At 44.1% G+C, this 20,842-nt stretch overlaps 1 protein-coding gene across 2 annotated transcripts in view; it reads left to right on the top strand.

Moving 5' to 3' along the window:
• DOCK8 (dedicator of cytokinesis 8) overlaps positions 1 to 20,842 on the top strand; it is a 222,625-nt gene that overhangs the window by 189,924 nt on the left and 11,859 nt on the right. For both annotated transcript variants that reach the window (XM_065878473.1, XM_065878474.1), the window contains 11 exons: positions 343 to 477; positions 1,536 to 1,688; positions 2,752 to 2,910; positions 3,560 to 3,660; positions 4,738 to 4,930; positions 9,812 to 9,955; positions 11,510 to 11,641; positions 12,108 to 12,242; positions 13,671 to 13,760; positions 17,707 to 17,943; positions 20,651 to 20,794. In XM_065878473.1, the coding sequence (XP_065734545.1) occupies positions 343 to 477; positions 1,536 to 1,688; positions 2,752 to 2,910; positions 3,560 to 3,660; positions 4,738 to 4,930; positions 9,812 to 9,955; positions 11,510 to 11,641; positions 12,108 to 12,242; positions 13,671 to 13,760; positions 17,707 to 17,943; positions 20,651 to 20,794 (1,623 nt within the window). The remainder of the gene's footprint in view (positions 1 to 342; positions 478 to 1,535; positions 1,689 to 2,751; positions 2,911 to 3,559; positions 3,661 to 4,737; positions 4,931 to 9,811; positions 9,956 to 11,509; positions 11,642 to 12,107; positions 12,243 to 13,670; positions 13,761 to 17,706; positions 17,944 to 20,650; positions 20,795 to 20,842) is intronic.

Genomic DNA, 20,842 nt, shown 5'->3' with positions numbered 1-20,842 from the left:
CCACAAGAAAAGCTGTGCCTTGTATACAAGGAAAGAACATTCCAGAAGCTGTTGCCCAGGATTGGGGGAAGGTGTACCTTATAACTTGGTTTAGCAGCCCAGAATTAGGCATAAATCCCAAATCAATTGGGAGTTTTGGAATAAAGTCATGTGGAAATAGGTCTTCAGCTCGCCTGGTAGTGGACGATATACGGGGTGCTTACCCAAACCCTTAAGATCATAGACGGAGAGAGATGAAACATCAGCATCCCTGTGCTAATTGCCAAGAGCACCCACCTGTGTCTTCCCCCTCAGTTCATGGGCACAGCACAGTGATTCATTGATGCTGTTCTGTTCCCCCAGGCAAGCTCGGCTCTGGACTGTAAAGACAACCTGCTGGGAGGTGTGCTAAGGGTCCTGGTGAATTCTCTGAGCTGTGATCAGAGCACCACCTACCTGACTCACTGCTTTGCGACACTCCGTGCTCTCATTGCCAAGGTAAACATGGGACACTTGCTTTCTTACTCTTAATTAAGAGTTAAGATTCTCATCGATCTAGCTTCACGTTTCTTGCTTCAGGTGCACCAAAACCCACAGACCACTGTGTTAAGTGACACTGCGGTAAAAGTCTTAAGTCTCATTAGGAAGGAAGCAGATACACTGATTCTACAGGACTCACCATAAAGAGGAAAAACAGTGCCTCTCACACTAGAAATGTGGGCCCAACTATAGAAATTTGAAATGGCTACTCACTGAAGACATGAGAGTGGAAATCAGTTGAGCAACTTTGTTTTTCACCCTTTTTCTTTAGTACCTTATCTGAGTGAGACTCAATTCCTATACATGACTCCCATTCGTAAACCTTACAAAATATCATGTCATAAAATGCAGAAGGTTTAGAAATACATTTCTCATAGCCTGAAGAATATAAATTTTCCTGAGGTAAAACAGTCTATTGCAGATTCCTATCTCCCCCTTTATTGAAAATCTCGGTTGATGCCTTCTATCTGGGATCTTTTACATTTAGAAAGCGGAATCCCGGGACTTTCCCTGGCGGTCCAGTGGTTAAGACTCTGCGCTTCCACCGCACGGGTGCGTGTTCGATCCCTGGTCGGGGAACTAAGATCTGCAAGCCGTGCAGCGTGGCCGTGGAGGGTGGGTGGGAAAGAAAAAGAAAATAAAGTGGAATCCCTCTGCTCTCACCCGTCAGGATCATTTGGTCTTTCTCAGTCACCAGTAATTTCCAGGGAGCCCAGTAAACTCAGGCTAATTCCTTCAGAGTTGGGACTTCAGCAGGGAAGGCAGCCTGGCTAACCATGCAGCTAATTACACAGCCCTGATCTTAGCTGAGCAGCTCAAATTGAGATCTTAAGTCGACTCCGTTGCTTCACTTCAACTTCTGATTCAAGGACCTCATCATCTGTATGGAGCAGCGCATTAATTCTTGTGGGCTTTTTGCTTGTCCAAGCAGCCATTTCCATATATCAACAGGCATCCAGTCCAGAAAGCGTACGATCCTGCCAAGTGACGTCTTATGGCCCCTGTGTCTCTCCTAGTTCGGCGACTTGCTGTTTGAGGAGGAAGTGGATCAGTGCGCGGACCTGTGTCAGCGAGTGCTGCATCACTGCGGCAGCAGCATGGACGTCGCCCGGAGCCAAGCCTGCGCCACTCTCTACCTCCTCATGAGGTTCAGCTTTGGAGCCACCAGCGTAAGCGCCCAGGGCGACCCAGAATCAGCAGAGAGAGTCAGTGCGAAGCCCTGGGGGAGGAAGAGTGTGCACTATTGCAGTTGACTTCTGCCACATGGGAAGGAAACAGTTGGGCATGTAGATGGATAGCAGCTTTTGTTCGACTTTGCTTCTAGAAGTAAATTATTAAGATTGATGAATGCAGTGGTTTCCATCCGTGTGTTTCAATAAGAAATGAACAAATATGTGTAGATTCAAGTTTGTCATCTGTGGGAAAAAAGATACAACAGAATTAGGACTTCAGAAGAGTTTGTCCTGTTTCTAAAATCTGATTGGTACCAGAATGACCTGTGGAAGAGAATTTGCAATGATCGCTCTCATCCACACCTGAGTGTTAATTGAAACTTAGCAGCCTTTGGAATTCAGCTTTATTACAGCACCGTCTTAGTTTGTCTAGATTTTAGTATGTTCTTTTGGAATTTACATCTGTAGTCACGTTAATGAGTGTGCTCAGCTGATATGAAAAGATAACTTGGCCCATGGAAGAAAGGCAGGGCCCTCAGAATGTATTAGGTATAACTATTTAAAAGCCTTTAGGACATTCCTCAGAGGCCAGAGGCCCTTGGAATAGCCACAGTTTTCCATGGGCCTAGAAGGAAAGGAGAAACAAAGTTGCTGCCTACCCAGAATTCAGAAATCTCAGAAATCTTGCCCACATAGATCCTGTTCCTCTTTACAGTTTAAATAAAGTTCCAAGAAGAGGAATCTTGACACAAAGGGAGACATCCTGTGACCCAACTCTGTAGGAACCTTCCAGCCTTGCTGCACGGAGCTGGCCAGGTCCTCAATGAAAACTTAAAGGGAACTGAAAGATTTATGTCAGGGCAATAGCCACTTAAACCAGTTAAACAACAGTATGAGTCTTGAGCGAAGTATAACTCATATTTCATTGGGAAAAAAAGGAAATGATTGAGACTGGGTTAAAGAAACACCAGAGAGTTATTGGTATCTGGCTCTACTGCCTTCAGCCATCTACTAGCTGAGTGCCTCTTATTTGTTCCATCATTATTTTTTCCTGACTCAGAACTTTGCAAGAGTAAAGATGCAAGTCACCATGTCTCTGGCATCTTTGGTGGGAAAAGCACCAGACTTTAATGAGGAGTACCTGAGAAGATCCTTGAGGACAATTTTGGCCTATGCGGAAGAGGACACAGACATGCAGACCACTCCTTTCCCCATGCAGGTAGACTGAAGAGCATGCCTTGTCTGTGATCAGCCAGCTATAAACTCGTGTGTGTATGTATGTGTGTATATACACACACACACACATATACGTACTTATACATACATATATATGTGCATGTGTATATGTAGGTAATATATAATTCCATATAATATATTATATAACGTATATAGTTATGGATTATATAATTTTTGTGAAATATATATATTATAATTATGTCATATGGTACAGATAATTATATAACATATTATGATATATATTAGATGGAATCTAAGCTGAGGTCCTAAGCTGCCTCCTACTTGGTATAAAAAGCTCTGATGTTCCAGAGTACAGTTGAGGGCTTTCAGGTTGCAGATAACTGGAACTAGTTCAAATTAATTTAACCAAGAAGGTGTTTGAGAGGGAAGATAATATAACAATTCAGGACTAATTCATGGATCCCAAGGGCCAACTCACATCTGGGCCTCGAAAGTGCCTGGACCTGCAAAGGTGAGGTCAAAGAGGATCCAGTCTAGACTCCTCTCACCTGTGCTCTCTCCTGTCTTAGCGAAGCCTGTCCATGGCTGCCCCTTGGACTTTCAGTGCATCCTAACTTGTTACCATGGACTCCAAAGCTGAGACTGTTTGGGGCGTACACATTTTTTTGCAGGTGGAAGAACTTCTCTGCAATCTGAATAGCATCTTATATGACACAGTGAAAATGAGGGAATTTCAGGAAGATCCTGAGATGCTTATGGATCTCATGTACAGGTAAACTTTTCTGGTAAAATCAAAAGGGTGTCACTTGAGGATTTAGGATTTGTCACTATGAAGTTCTTATGAATATAATGATCACAGGAAATGTGGGTACACTGTTTTGGCTGACATCCAAAACTGTACTTAGAAATCGGTAGAAAATCACCATTCAGAGGGTGTTGATTCATGTACACGTTTTCAGAAAGATCTCCCTAATTTAAAGGGAGGTGCTTATTTTCTGAAATTATTTTCTACTTACCATAGAATGAGAGAAAAGAACTATCACCTGTTACATGAATTATTTCTGAAATGTTTTTCCACTTATATTCAGACATACATGTAAGTTTTATTTAGAAATCATATTTTACTCTGTCATTTAAAATTTTGTCTTATAGTCCTTGTTTTAGGAGAAACTACTTACAAAGGCAAAATTGTTCTGATGCGATGTCATAAGAAGGATAGTACATATTTTTTTTTTTTTTTGGCTGCGTTGGGTCTTCGTTGCTGCACGCGGGCTTTCTCTAGTTGCGGCGAGCGGGGGCTACTCTTCGTTGCGGTGCGCGGGCTTCTCATCACAGTGGCTTCTCTTCTTGCGGAGCACGGCCTCTAGGCACGTGGGTTTCAGTAGTTGTGGCACACAGGCTCTAGAGCGCAGGCTCAGTAGTTGCGGCGCACGGGCTTAGTTGCTCCGCGGCATGTGGGATCTTCCTGGACCAGGGCTCGAACCCGTGTCCCCTGCATTGGCAGGTGGATCCTTAACCACTGCGCCACCAGGGAAGCACAAGGATAGTACTTTCGTCTTCTGTTATTTTTTTGCGAGAAAAGAAGAAAATTGCTAGAGCTCCATTCAAATAGACATCATTTTGTCAGGGGTTTTTTTCCCCCCATAAATCTTTAACTAAATCATAGCATTCTTGGCATCCTGCACACCCCAAACATGGAATGAAAAAAGCTGGACTGATAGACGTTTGCCTCTTCTCTCATTCTCTGAACATGTAGGCAAAACTCTTAATGGGAAAAAAACTGGCCATGCACAATAGAAAAACACTGTCACTAACCGTTGTCCTTGAAACTTTCTCAACCCATCTTTAGAATTGCCAAGAGTTACCAGACATCTCCTGACCTGCGGCTGACCTGGCTCCAGAACATGGCGGAGAAGCACACCAAGGGAAAGTGCTACACAGAGGCTGCCATGTGCCTGGTGCACGCAGCTGCCTTAGTGGCTGAATATCTGAGCATGTTGGAGGACCACAGCTACCTGCCCGTGGGCAGCGTCAGCTTTCAGGTGGGCGGGACAAGTTTAGCTTTTCCTTTAGCGCAGTGGTTCTCAACTGGGGGCATTTGACAGTCTCTGAAGACATTTTAGGTTGTTACAACTGTGGGTGGGAAGGTGGGTGCTACTGACAGTTAATAGGTATAAACCAGGGATGTTGCTGAACACCCTACAATGCATAGGATAGCTCCCACCACAAAGAATTATCTGGCCCCAAACATCAATAATGCCAAAGTTGAAAAACCCTGCTTTAGTGTATTAAATTTGCCTCTTCTAATTGCTTTACCATCTTGGGTTTTTAAAAAAAATTTTTTTTAATTTATTTATTTGTTTTTATTTTTGGCTGTGTTGGGCCTTCGTTGCTGCGTGCCAGCTTTCTCCAGTTGTGGTGAGCAGAGGCTACTCTTCGTTGCGGTGCACGGGCTTCTCATTGCAGTGGCTTCTCTTGTTGTGGAGCACGGGCTCTAGGCACGCGGGCTTCAGTAGTTGTGGCACGTGGGCTCAGTAGTTGTGGCTCACAGGCTGTAGAGCACAGGCTCAGTAGTTGTGGTGCATGGGCTTAGTTGCTCTGCGGCACGTGGGATCCTTCCGGACCAGGGCTCGAACCCGTGTCCCCTGCATTGGCAGGCGGATTCCCAACCACTGCGCCATCAGGGAAGCCCCCCCCAGAATTATTGTTTACAATAAATGTAGAGTCGATAGGCACTTTAGACATTCCCAAACACTTTCACATCCATGATTTCATTTGGCCTTCCCCATAAACCAGTGAAACAGACAGAGAAGGTATTATTACTCCCACTTCACAGATAAACTGAGAGAGCAACTTTTCTAAGGTTATTTAAACCCTTTCTCAAAGACTTGTAGTTGGCACAGTATACTGACAACTGTGAAAGTATTTTTTCTAAATATTGGAGAAATTATTTCCCTCAGGGCCCATTCCTTTTATTACACTCCCTAACTCTGTAGTATCCTCCTCGCTAATGTAAAATCAAGGAAGAACCAAATTGGGACTTCCCTGGTGGCGCAGTGGTTAAGAATCCACCTGCCAATGCAGGGGGCACGGGTTCGAGCCCTGGTCCGGGAAGATCATGCCACAGAGCAACTGAGCCCGTGCGCCACAACTACTGAGCCTGCATTCTCGAGCCCGCGAGCCACAACTGCTGAAGCCCGCGCACCTAAAGCCCGTGCTCCGCAACAAGAGAAGCCACCACAATTAGAAGCACACTTCAACAAAGGGTAGCCCCCTCGCTACAACTAGAGAAAGCCCGCACGCAGCAATGAAGACCCAACGCAGCCAAAAACAAATAAATAAAATAAATAAATTTATTTTAAAAAAAAGAAAGAAAGAACCAAATTGACCTGGGAAGGGAAAAAAAGGGCTGAATCAATACTGTCTTAGGATAAGTTGAATATTACCCATAGTTAGCAGAAGGAAATTGTCTGCTAGGCCTGAAAGTTGGTTCAGGCTGGGATGCTCAGTGGCCACTTGGACTGTTTTGGCTGAGTAGTTTAAAACAGTCTTTAGAGGAAACAAAAAATTTTACGAGTACTTTTAGAGGCATAATCTGTAGAAATGACAATCCCTGAAACCTGTAACAATATAGTACAGTAAGAGAGCCCTTTTCAAGCCAGACTCACAGAGTCATTTACAAGTGTTTGGATTATTCTTGTTTGAATTTTCATGACTGATTTTTATAAGAGGCTCTGTTCTCATTGTTGCTCTTCAACACAATTTTGTGATGCTGTGTGAACCAGAAAGAGAGGACAGTTCAAAGTAGCTTTCCCAGGCTTATAGAGTAAGACACAAAAACTCTTGCTGCTAGAGCCAGGAGCTTCTGACTTCCTGAATACTGTTCACCAGGAAATCTGGGTATTGCCTCATACTACTAATTCCTCCTTTCTTATGGTCTTCAGTAACAATAGTATTTATTCTATCATTTTATTCTCAGCAAACGAATTTTATTCTCAATTCAGGAATGTTCATTATAAAGCCAAAAATTTAATTCTTATCCCAAAAGCATAAAAAATCATATCTGATTTTGAATCACATAAAAGTGAAGAAAGGTATAAAAATCAATTTTAGACATATTTGCTTTTTTGTAAAATTTATTTTGGCCGTACGATATTAGCAAGGATAAATATTATAAGTGCTACTCTTTCAATTACCAGAAATCTCTGGGTTTAACACTTAATGTGGAATTATATCAACCTCTTGTCTTGTTTCATTACTATTGCTTATAAATTCTTTTTAATTTGCCTATAGTAAGTCATGCCAAGGTGAGTAGAATAGTTCTTCTAGAAACAACAGAAAAACTCCACATTGTCCCTACACGGGAGCATGTAGCTCTATTTTTTCATAGACCTTTATCCACATATTCATTCTTTTAGGTGATATTTATTGAGCACTTATTCTGTCCTCATGAACTTTACATTCCAGACAGGGAGAGTGGCATCATACAGCTAATTCTTCCGTTTCTTATTCAATTTCAATTATGATAAATGCTGTAATAAAGAGGTACAAGACGCTGTGAGTGTTTAGCACGTGACTCAGCCTGTGGGTCATGGAACGCTCAGGAAGACGAGGAACGGGAGGGGGAAGCAGAAGGAACTGTGAAGAATGAGGTCTTCAGAATACACAGAACATGGTGAGTTAGGTGATCTCAGCTACAGAAGAGAAGCCAAATTACACTGACACTTATGAGCCAATTCTCTTTTCTCTCAAATGAGACATACCAAATCTTTCTGGAAATGTGTGCTTGCAAGTGACAGAATACCTAACCCAGACGGACCTAAGGTAAAAATGGAATTTATCAGCTTGCATGAGAGAGATGAGTCTGGAGTAGCACCTGCCAAACTGGACCTAGGGGTCCAAACAATGTCATCAGACCTCAGTGTCATCATCACTTCCTGTCTCTGCTTTCTGTTATGTCACCTTCATTCTTCATAGGCTTCCCACACTCATTGAGAGATATTTATGTTTACATCTTCCCAGGTGCAAGTCCAGGAGAATAGAGAAATGCCTCAGTTGTAGCAGTTGCAGAGACAGTCTCAGTGCATCTTATTGGTTCTGATGGGGTCATATGCTCATCTCTGAACCAATCATAGTGGCCAGAGACATGGAATGCTGTGATTGGCTGAGCCAGAGCCAGAGTTGAGGTCCACACATGGAGTTATGGATGGTTTCTCAGGAGGCTATACTTTATAGAAGGATGAAGGAATTCTGGGCAGCATTAACTACAGATGTCTGGTGTTGATTTCTTAAATGCTGTGTGCTTTAGTTTTCAACCTTGTTCTGCTCCAGTAAAATTGAATTTTTTGAAAAGAATTATAAACTGGAGATAAATGAATCTGTGCAAGGAAAATAACTCTGAGGCCGCAGAATTCCAAGGAACTGAGATCGTTGAAATTCTATGCCCCAGAGTACAATATTTATTCCACAAATGTAGATATGGATACATTCTCACATAACTGCTGTTACTTTCACCTCCCTAATTCTGAAGCCAGGAAAGTCTGCCTGGAATCTTTTCCCTCTGATGACAGCTTATAAGGCTGCATAACTGCAAATATATTCCTCTACATGTGGAAAATTGCATATACAATACTAATAGTATTCGTTTCTTGGGTTATTAGATTCTTTCAACTGAATCTCTTGGACCTTTTACCATTTCCAATTCAGAAACATCATAATAGAAAGACCAGGTTTGAAAGAAAGGCTGGCCACGAAAGGTTCTGAAGGCCTCCTCTATTCCTAAAACTACCTTATAATTTTGGATATGAAGGTACAGGACTGTAAAACTCTCTCTTCCTTGACTGCTAAGGATGAGTCACTTGATCTTGCGAGCCAGGCCGGCGAGAGGCAGACAGATTTTACTTCACTAGCCAACTCTGGTCAGTTGGTAGTGGCTGAATGGGGTACCATGCTGAGACCATATCCAAGCTTCAGGGAAACGAGTACTATAATTAATTAGTTCTGTCTGCCATGAGTGTAGGCATAAAAGGAATGGCAAATGTGCTACCTGTATACAAGTCCTAAGCTACAAAGGTTTCCAGTTTCTTTTATGTTCCATATGCACTTCTTCTATATCCATGAGACAGGTTGAAGAAAATGATTCTTGACCTGTCAAAAGTATGAGAGTCACTGCCAGAGCCAGAACTGGGGTGAGGTGAGTGAGGCACATGAAGTGCAGAATGTAAGGAAGCACTCACTCTTGGGGCCAAGCAAGTTCAGGGTCACGACTTACAGGACCCTGAGAGTGAGTGTTCCCTAAATTTTGTTTTCACCTCGTTCACCCTAATCCTGGCCCTGATCACTGCATTCTCTATGAGACTCTAAACTCTATGGTTTATGTAAAAGAAAAGTGTGTAGAAAGGAGCGAAATGTTTGGGGGGGGGAGAAAAAAAATAGTAACTGCTACATTGCCATAAAGAAGACCTTCTCATCTGCAATTGTCATATGATATTACGGCCGTTCACCTAAAAGCCACGTCAGTCATAGCAAGTACTTCAGAGGGTCACTCAGCTGGTGAAACAAAGAGTCTAGTTAACTGTTTGTTGGCCTTTGGCTTTTAAAAACCACGACCCCTGCTGGACGTCCCTTAGGGTCCTTTCTCTAAAGCAACTCAACTATTGTTACACTGAGGTAAGTTTCCTTTCTGTATCTCCCAATAGTTAAAAAGAAAAGAAAATCTTGAGTTTCGAAGGCCAGTTGTTCTGTGCATTCTTTCAAAATGAGTGGCAGCCAAAGGCTTTTCTGGGTGGAATTGCAGACCTTGTATGATCAGGGATGGTGAGGACCTTGGAGCCACGGCTTCCTCCTCCGTGTGAGTCGATTCCTGTGGTGCCTTTGTTGTCAGATTCCCCTGTTCTCCTGGCTCATACTGTGATCTCTTTCAGAATATTTCTTCCAACGTGCTGGAGGAGTCTGCGGTCTCTGATGACACCCTGTCGCCGGACGAGGACGGGGTGTGCTCCGGCCGGTACTTCACCGAGAGCGGCCTGGTGGGCCTCCTGGAGCAGGCGGCCGAGCTCTTCAGCACGGTCAGTGCACACAGCTGTCCGGGCTTCCACAGTCAGCCTGAACTCTGGCGTCGGTGCCCTGAGTGCCGGTCTTAACGTCCAGCCAGTCCCACTTCACGATGACACCACGTGCAGGAGCGTGCAGGGCCGGGGAGGGGCTGGAGGACTTTGACGTATGTAGATTGCCTCAGCTCTCGGGGAGGCGGGAAGGCCCTTCATCACTGCAGTATTCTGGTTTTCACTGCATGCTCATTGGCTGCACAGCAGTTTCACAGTATTATTTCCGTTTAACAGAGGTGGAAACTAAGCCACACAGAGGGAAATGGCTTGCCCAGGGTTACACAATAAATCACGAGGCATGTTCTCACTCTCTTATTTTCCCTCTTTGAGAGAGGGACTCAGCTGACAGCTGAGTAATCCTCAGGATCGGCACAGACCAGGGACAGCCCAGAGAAATGTGAGGGTGGAAGCCATGGAGACTCCCCGCATTAACCTAATCTGGGTCTAAACACTCCTACTAAGAGAAAAATACATAGAGATTAAAAATATATAGATTAAGTCATTGAGATTCAGGGCAGGGAAGAAAGTATGTTGTTCATTTTCATAGTTTCCCTACTCCCTCAAATTTTTTTTAAAAATAAATTTATTTTATTTATTTATTTTTGGCTGCACTGGGTCTCCGTTGCTGCTCGCGGGCTTTCTCTAGTTGCAGCAAGTGGGGGCTACTCTTCATTGTGGTGCACGGGCTTCTCACCGCTGTGGCTTCTCTTGTTGTGGAGCATGGGCTCTAGGCACGCGGGCTTCGGTAGTTGTGGCTCACGGGCTCAGAAGTTGTGGCTCGTAGGCTCAGCGGCCATGGCTCACGGGCCCAGCCGCTCCACGGCATGTGGGATCTTCCTGGACCAGGGCTTGAACCCACGTCCCCTGCATTGGCAGGCGGGCTCTCAATCACTGCGCCACCAGAGAAGCCCTCCCTCAAATTTTAAGCCAAGCAAATATTTAATACTTCACTCTGTTTAGCTGATCCAGTTTTGTTTTCATCTTGATATTTTTCTTTCTTCTCTACTTTTCATTCCCAAGTTTCCATCCTACAATCTATGTATTTTAATTATTATTTTGACTGTCTTCTCTTTTTCCAGCTTTCCCTTTCAGAATTCACATAAAGTCCAAGATACTCTTGTTTTTCCCGGAATTCTAGAAAACCAGGTAGTTAGACCCCTAACTCTTTTCAGGAATGCAATGAACATCTGGCTACAGGAGGACCCCTGGTGACATTTAAATATGCTAAAGCTGCCTTCCTGAATTGTTCTTAGTTCCTGCTGCCAGTCTCCTGTCCTATTTTTTTTCCCCAGGAAACCCCTTTTCCAACTTAACATTATCAAATAGGACCATTTAGTGTGTCTAGTTCAGTTTGAATGCTACAGCCATCCCAGAGATGCTCAGACTTTATTCCTGCTCTATAAAATATTGTGGTGCCCCTAATAAATCCATTCTCCAATGCCTAATGCACTCTGGTTGCTCTTTTAAGTTTCCAGTGGATTAAATTCTCTTTGATTTTTTTCTCCTCTTTGCAAGGGAGGGCTGTACGAGACGGTCAATGAGGTCTACAAGCTGGTCATCCCCATCCTGGAAGCTCATCGAGACTTCCGGAAGCTGACCTCCACCCACGAAAAGCTGCAGAAGGCCTTTGACAGCATCATTAGCAAGGTAGCGGGGGCATCCTGGCTAACAGGCCCTATAATATGGCGGCAGGTGACCCTGTCTCAGAGATGCTTAGCCCTCCTTCCTCTCTAGGGAGTGATTTACCTTAAGGACATCATTACTGTAGCTCTCTCCTATCAAACGGAAGAGGGCTGAGAATAGACAGAGGACCATGATTCAAACCGTGAAAGTAGGCAGCTTGAATTACTTTACAACCAGGAATGTGAAAATCTTAAATTCACTTAAGAGAAGTCCTAGAAATCTTTCATGGGATTTTTTTTTTTTTTGCCATTATTTCCCAAGTTTATTCCATAAACATTAAAAAAACTTTTTAAAGGAGTGAATTCTGTTTGTATTAGCCACAGGAATAGAATGCTTTATAACCCAACAACAGAAGACTCCTGCCCTCTCATCTCAATGGATCCTCATGAATTACATAACTAAGGAGAGGTTTTCTTATTTTGTTCATCAGGGTCATAAGAGAATGTTTGGAACCTACTTTCGAGTTGGTTTCTATGGATCCAGATTTGGGGACTTGGATGAGAAGGAATTCGTTTACAAAGAGCCTGCAATTACCAAGCTTCCTGAGATTTCTCATAGACTAGAGGTAAGACAAGTGATTCCGGGTGATTGACATTGTATGCTTTACACAAACAGGTTAGAGTGGGTCATTACAACCAAACCAAGAGTCATGGATTCCTCATTGATCCATATATAAAGTTTCCCCCATTGCTTGTATAGTATCAAGACATTAGGTGAGATCATGAGGTAAAGCAAGATAAGGATAGCTTTCCCCTAAGATTCTGTACATACTTTTCAAACTTTGTAAGTGTATATGGTGAATATTTATTTTCAGGAGCATCCACATTCAATCAATATCATGTGCTTTCTTATAAACCTTTCCAAATTTTAGTAATAGTTGTTCAGCTTGAAGTTTATCATCTTGACTTTGAAGTCATTGGGCCAGATTATCAAATTACCCCTAGAAAATGCTGTGGTCATCCTTCTGGTGTCACCAGACAACACTTCCCACTTCTGACACGGAGATGCTTGACTAGAGGCCCGCTGTGACCTGGAACAAATGAACTCTCCCTGCTGACCAAGCAGCACCCCTCTTTGGATAATCAGAGTCAGTGTCCCATTACATGGGCTGGCAGCCCCAATCCAACCTGCTGTTTATATTTGATCCGTAACATAGCAGAAGAAAGCAGCATGTTCTTGGAGGAAAGGCTGGAGAAAAGGAGAAACAGCATAGAGAAAAGTGAGAAAAAAAGAAGCAGACGTTGAAAGGGCCAAGCACTAAGAGCTCAGGAGGAAAGTCAAGGGGTGCCCTCAAAACAAAACCATCTCAGACTGAATAACTGGGGTCCCCTGAACTGCTGACAACAACCAGAGATTCACTTCTTTGCTTTCTTGCTATTACTTTGAATTTATGCCCTTTCGTGGCTGTCAAACTTAAAACACTTTCATTGTCAGATTGCTCCATCCATGCCAAATGAGACAAGAGACTTTAATCCTTACTTGACCCAAAGAAGCCATGGCTCAGAGTGGTTGGGTGACTTGCCCAAAGTTGTTCAGCTCATGAGAGGAATTAGCAATTGACCCCAGGCCACTTGGTTCCCTAATATGTTTCCCCAGTTTAGTACTAGAAGCATATATTTTATCTTCCTGTGTGCTGTGGTTTGTCCCATTATGGGAAGCCTGGTGACCTCCAAAACCCTAGAGTACAAAAGGCAAGAAATAAATAGTTCCATGCCCCTGGAGCATCTTTAGGAAATATGATGATGTTGGTTGAATTAGATGTCAAGCATACAGTTTATAGGGAAGCATATATCAGTTTGCAATGATGGACTTCCTTATGTTTCTATTTTTGTCTCAGGAAATGCTGAACTTGCCTCATTAGCTCAGAGGGACTTTCAGTAATCAAAGAGCATATTCTCCCTTACACTTGTTCCAAACGTATTCCACTTCTGAGAGACAAAGAGTTGCAATATATTAAAATAACCTTTATAATCTGTTGGTTTCTCTTGCCTAGGGATTTTACAGTCAATGTTTTGGTGCAGAATTTGTGGAAGTGATAAAAGACTCTGCTCCTGTGGACAAAACCAAGTTGGACCCTAACAAGGTATGGGAAGATTGCAAAAAACAACCATCAGGCTCTGATTCCCTTTGTTCTACACCCAAAAACATGACATGACCTCCTCTGTCTGGACTCTTCAAGTCATTTCAGTGCAGCCAAATATTTTTTGTCTACGGTTTAACTACTATTTGGTTAGGTCTTAAAGAAACAATACTCAAAGGCAGGGATCATAATAGGAGCTACCAGTTATTAAAGATCATCTGTGTGCCTGACACTACATTAGATCCTTTACGTACATCATTTCATTTCATCCTCCTAAAGCCCTTTGCAATAAGTGTTGTTATTCCTACTTTACAGATGAGAAAAGAAAGGGTAAGCAACTGTCCAAGATCATGCAAGTGTCAGAACCAGTATTCAAACTCAGGGTCTGTCATCCTCAAACCTGCACTTTTTTTTTAAAGAAGATTCTTTTTAAAAAATAATTTATTTAATTTATTTATTTTTGGCTGTGTTGGGTCTTCATTGCTGCGTGTGGGCTTTCTCTAGTTGCAGTGAGCGGGGGCTACTCTTCATTGCAGTGCGCGGGCTTCTCATTGTGGAGGCTTTTCTTGTTGTGGAGCACAGGCTCTAGGCGCAGGCTTCAGTAGTTGTGGCTCGCAGGCTCTAGAGCACAGGCAGTTGTGGCCTACGGGCTTAGTTGCTCTGCGGCATGCGGGATCTTCCTGGAGCAGGGCTGGAACCTGTGTCCCCTGCATTGGCAGGTGGATTCTTAACCACTGCGCCACCAGGGAAATCCCAAACCTGCACTTTTAATCACTTCTCTTTATTGCCCTTCTATTAAAACCTTGAATCCTCAATTTAAAATATGTTGAAAAGATACAAAATTCTCACTGACAGCATTTGGTGGAGGCCTTCTTTTCAGTCAAGTGCAGGGTCCTTGTGCTGTTGGAGGAATGATGAAAAGGGCTTGGACTTCAGTTTCCTCACTTTTCAAGTGAGGGTGTATTCTGTCTCACCCCCAGTTGGGTGTACTGCAATACAATTCTGATGCTCACCACCCAGAGTTAGGGTCAGACTCCACCAGTTACAGGCTCATCCTGCAGGAGATTGCCCTAACTTCAGACACCAGCCTCAAGTGGGACCCCAGGCCGCTTGCACTTCTGACCAGACAAATAAAAATTTGTGGGTTCCCATAGCACCTCTCAGTAGATAAACCACTAGAATGCCTCCCAGAACTCAGAAAAGGGCTACACTGATGATTATAGTTTCATGATAAAGGATACACATAGGGCAAGATCTGGGATGTATCCCAGAGTTTCTATGCCCTCTCCTTGTGGAATCCAGGCATGTCACCCTCCTGGTATGTCAGTGTGTTCACCAACCAGGAAGGTCTACCAAGCCTTGGTGTCCAGGGTTTTTATTGGGGTCTCATTACATAGGCATGATTGATTAAATCATCAACTACATTACTGAACTCAATCTCCAGCCCCCTCCTACCCCAGCAGTCAGGCTGGCCCAGAGTCTCAGATCTCTAATCAGAAGTTCATTCTTTTCGATGACCAGCCACCATCCTGAAGCCATCTAGGGACCCACCAAGAATTACCTCATGAGAATAACAAAGACACTTCTATCACTCAGAAAATTCCAAGGGTTTTGGAAGCTCTGTGCCAGGAAAGAAGAACAAAGACCAGATACTTTTTTTTTTTTTTTGTGGTACAGGGACCTCTCACTCTTGTGGCCTCTTCCGCTGCGGAGCACAGGCTCCAGACGCGCAGGCTCAGAGGCAATGGCTCACGGGCCCAGCCACTCCGTGGCATGTGGGATCTTCCTGGACCGGGGCACGAACCCGTGTCCCTTGCATCGGCAGGCGGACTCTCAACCACTGCGCCACCAGGGAAGCCCCAGATACATTCTTTATTATACCACAGGGTGATGCCTACCCGCTCAGCCCAGCTCACAGACAGATATGCACATGAGAGAGCTTTCTAAGCTGCTGGAAATAATGCAAGTTCAAGGTATTTTTAAGGGCTGAGGGACAGAGGAGCAGTCATCATCTGGCAGGCCTATAAGATGAAGAGTTCAAACTCTTCTCTCAGTTCTGTCCTCCAGGATATTATGAAGATGATGCAAGTAGGGAGAAGTGTCCAAATCTAAGAGTTTGTTTTTCTACACATTTCAAAGGACTCACTCACTTCAGATACACTCCCTAATCTAGCCTGGAAGCAATAACTGTGGTAAGTAGCTGAGCTAAGCTTCACACAGAAATGTTTGACATCTTTGAAAGACAGGATTGGCTGTGTGCCCACGGTGACCTGTGCACAGCACATGCCACGTAGAGTTACCAGTGACATCCCTGACACGGTGCTCTTTTCCCCTCTGTTAAAACGCCCAAAGTTGGTTGTGAGAGTTTTAAATGAGAATCTGCAGCCAGAATTACAACCAGATTTCATCACGCTCAATAGTGATTTATGGTCTGAGATCAGTGACCTCATCCATCCATTTCAGTGGGTGGGTATTGCAGTGACTATAGTCATTGGTATTTTTTTAAAAAATAAATTTATTTATTTTTGGCTGAGTTGGGTCCTCGTTGCTGTGCGTGGGCTTTCTCTACTTGCGGCAAGCAGGGGCCACTCCCCGCTGCGGTGCACAGGCCTCTCACCGCGGTGCCTTCCACCCTTGCAGAGCACAGGCTCCAGGCTCACCGGCTCCCGGAGTTGTGGCACATGGGCTCAGCAGCCATGGCTCACGGGTTCTAGAGCACAGGCCCAGCAGGTGTGGCGCTCGGGCCCAGCCACTCCGCGGCATGTGGGATCTTCCCGGACCAGGGCTTGAACCCGTGTCCCCTGCATTGGCAGGTGGACCCTCAACCACTGTGCCACCAGGGAAGCCCAAGGCCTTTTTAAATAAGTGCTCTTCTTCATAGTATGTTTGTGTGGGTTCGTGTGTATGTGTGTACATTTTTTAAATGAAATACATGCAGTAAAATTCACTTTTTTGGTGTTTCTTTCTATGAGTTTTGACAAGCACACGGAGCCACCACCAAAATCAGACATAGAAGAGTTCCATCACCGCAAAATATTTCCCCATGCCTCTTTGTAGGCATTCCCTCCCTCTGTTTTCAGCCCCTGACGGTCACTAATCTGTAGTCTGTCTTTGTAGTTTTGCTTTTTCCAGAATGCCACATAAATGGAATGATACAGTAAGTCAGTGGAATCGTAGGGCCTTTTGAGTCCGGCTTCTTTCACTTAGCACAATGCATTTACGATTCATCCATCTCGTAGTGGTTCATTCCTTTTTACTGCTGAGTAGTATTCTGCTGTAAGGATGTACCACCGTTTGTTTATCCATTCCGCACTTGAGGGGCATTTGGGTTGTTCCTATTTTTTGTCTATTTTGAATAATGCTGCTGTAGACATCTGTGTACAGGGTTTAGTTTTCATGTCTATTGGGCACGTGCACCAGAGTGGGATTGCTGGGTCATACGGTCAGTATAATTTAACTCTATAAGAAACTGCGACCTGTTTCCTAAGGTGGCTGTACCACCGTGCATTCCCGCCGTCAGTGTGTGAACACTCCAGCTGCTCCCCATCCTTCTCAGCCCTTGGTGTTGTCAGTTGCTTTAGTTTGGCCATTCTAATAAACCTGCAGTGGTCATAGCTGTTCTGAAAAGGAAAGCTTTGCTTCTTCTGAATAGCCGTTTGCAAACTCTCATACCAAGTTTCAGTTGGATCAGCAGCTCTGCTAGGAGGGGCAGCTTGTGGACCTGACTTCACACGGGCGCACTCCCGTCCCTTCTTCCAGTTCTGTCTCTCATATCCCTAGGGTGGAGAGGAAGGATGGCCGATGGCTGATGTCTCGCCTGATGCTTTCAGCTTCCATGGCTTTTGTGAGCACAGAGGGGTGGTGCTGCCCCTCTGTGTTCCGCGTGCCCCCCAGTGCATCCTGGGTGGAAGTTTTCAGACCAGCTCATCCCTTACCTTTCCCCCCTCAGGCCTACATACAGATCACTTTTGTGGAGCCCTACTTTGATGAGTATGAGATGAAAGACAGGCTAACCTACTTTGAGAAGAATTTCAATCTGCGGAGGTTTATGTACACCACCCCCTTCACCCTGGAGGGCCGACCTCGGGGAGAACTGCACGAGCAGTACCGGCGGAACACTGTCCTGACCACCATGCACGCCTTCCCCTACATCAAGACCAGGATCAGCGTCATCCAGAAGGAGGAGGTAAAGGCACTGGAGGGAATGGGCTCTGGACAGAGGCCACCACTGAGGGAGTGGGCCTGGGTCACCTCCCAGGATGACACACAAACCTCCTTCATGCTCCTTCATGGCAGACTCAGGTGCAAATCTAAAAAGGGATGCCTTTGAAATATTATTTATGCTGGTTATCCTCTCACTCTCGTGGTGCCAGGGAATCCCATTTAGGCAGCTACATGTTTTATAGCACACTTTATGTATTTTCTACTTTAAAGTTATATCTTTAACATAAATATATGTACACAATTATAATACTTACTGTGTCTTTATATGTTAAATTTACATGAAATATCAAAGTTTACAATATTTTTTATTAGATTTTTATATATTTAAAAGCTTACATGTGATTCAGGCAACGTTCTCTTGTTCATCGTCAGAGGCAGGAACAGCAAGTGAGCAGCCCCAAGGAGTCTGTGTTGAGCTGGAAGAGGGCACCATGCCAGTCAGACAGGAGACCAGTTGTCTTCTAGTCCCAGCATCCTCCTGTGACATTGCACAAGGCTCTTATCTTCATTCAGTTTCCTTATCTAAATGTTGATACAGGGAAGACCTCTTTCTTTTTTCTGGTTCCATGTGTAGCAGAAGTCTTCAAGTTCATTGTAATGGCACTGATGGAGAAAATGTCTCAAGCTACAAAACTGCTCAAAATTAGACATAATGTAAACATTTTCCTTTACAATATATACATGTGCACTTATTTGTCATTCATTTTGTGTAGAGCCACAGCCTTGTCTGTGATTTAGGGTTGGCTGATCACGATTCAGCACTGTCTTTCTTGTATAAACCATATGCAATGTCTACCCATATGCAATGTCCAGGATGTTCAGTTTGGGTTTCTGTAAAGCAGAGTGAGAGCTTAAAGATCCTTGTTAAACAATATAAGAGCAGAATGCTTCTGGATTTTTATGACTTTTTTCCCCCTAGCCTTTTACCATTGTCTTGTGCACACCTAATAAGACAGGAATCTTTCTTTTTAATTTTTATCGCGGTACACGGGCCTCTCACTGTTGTGGCCCCTCGTGTTGCCAGAGCACAGGCTCCGGACACGCAGGCTCAGCGGCCATGGCTCATGGGCCCAGCCGCTCCGCAGCATGTGGGATCTTCCCGGACTGGGGCACGAACCCGTGTCCCCTGCATCGGCAGGCGGACTCTCAACCACCGTGCCACCAGGGAAGCCCCAACAGGAATCTTTTATAGCAACTTGCTTTCATAACATCTTGCCCAAGCATTAGCTTGTTTTTCATAGAAACAACTCTTCTTCTTTCTACAGCCATAGTTCACCAGTTTATGCATTATTGAATTAGATTAGCTCATTAAAATAACAAGTGTAACAGGCATAAGCAAGTTGGTAAACAAACACTGATGAGTTGTGGTGAATACACACCTCCCTGGCAGGAGCACGGGCGCTGAGGTTACTGGAGAGCCACCCACCAGCTCAGGTGTCCAGCAGCCACATCAGAGAGTGGTTTTCACAGAGGGCAAAGGAAGCCAGAACTGATGGCTCAGCTAAGGGAAGGTTTGCTTAGAAGGCATCTGCTGTATTTCTTACTGTTTTAGACTCTTGAGCACTAGGGCATGTCAGCACAGCACAGAAATAAACTCACGGTCCCAGTAAGAGTCCTCACAATTTTCCTGGGCCATTTGTAGTTCCCTAAGAACCTCAGTGTGTTAGTTTGTTAGAGCTGTTGTAACCAAGTACCACAGACTGGGTGGCTTCAACAATAGAAATTTCTTGTTTTATAGTTCCAGAGGCCAGAAGTCAAAAATCAAGGTGTTGGCAGGGTTGGTTCCTTCTGAAAGACATGAGGGAAGGATCTATTCTGGGCCTCTTTCCTTGGCTTGTAGATGGCTGCCTTCTCCCTGTGTTTCTTCACGTCATCTTCCCTCTGTGCATGTCCCTATGTCCAGATTTCCTCTTCTTGTAGGGACATATAGGTCATATTGGATGAGGGCCCATCCTAATGACCCCCTTTGAACTTGGTTACCTCTGTAAAGACCCTGTCTCAAATAAAGTCACATTCCGAGGTACTGGGGTTTAGGAATTAAATACTTGAATTTGGAGGGGACATGACTCCATCAATAAAATTCAGAAAAGGTCATACTCCAAGCCAACAGAACTTAGCAACTAGCAGATTGACCCTTAAGAGAATTCTCTTTACTAAGAATTCACCTTCAGGGTGAGTTAGAAAAGGCACACATGACACCAAAATCTTGTGTTATGGTGGAGAAGAAAATCTTGAATGCTGTGCTTCTAACAGCTTTCCCAAGTATAAGTCAAGTAACTTCTTCCACAATAGGAAAGGAAACCTAACAGTGTAGAAAAAAACATGGATTTTGAATGTGAACATTATTGTGGTCAAAATCTGACCTCCCCACTTACGACCTGTGTCACTTACTTAACCTTACAAATCCCTCTTTGACTGCAAGGTGGAGAGAATAGGAAGTTGTTTAAAGAAGTAAATCATAAATGCATGTAAAGTTCCTGGAACATAATAAGTACTCAAGAAATGTTAGGCTCTTCCTTCCTCTTAACCTGTCCTGATTATTCTAAATTTCTCTGAAAGCCTTCTTAGCTGCTGCTTCAAACCCAGTGTCCTCTTTGTCATAGCTGCAGGTTTGTCCATGGCTTATAAGACCTGACAATGACTTTCCTACATTTATGTCTTACGTTCAGTTTGTTTTGACACCAATTGAAGTTGCCATTGAAGATATGAAGAAGAAGACCCTGCAGTTAGCAGTTGCCATTAACCAGGAGCCTCCTGATGCCAAGATGCTTCAGATGGTGCTGCAAGGCTCCGTCGGAGCTACTGTCAATCAGGTAAGCGAAACCAGCTGGTGGCAACTCCTCTGGTTCTTGTTATTTTGA

Source organism: Phocoena phocoena, chromosome 6, assembly GCF_963924675.1.
Source record: "Phocoena phocoena chromosome 6, mPhoPho1.1, whole genome shotgun sequence".
NCBI classification, from domain to species: Eukaryota; Metazoa; Chordata; class Mammalia; order Artiodactyla; family Phocoenidae; genus Phocoena; species Phocoena phocoena.
The sequence above is the reverse complement of the archived record's forward strand: the minus strand, read 5'-3'. Positions and strand labels throughout refer to the sequence as shown.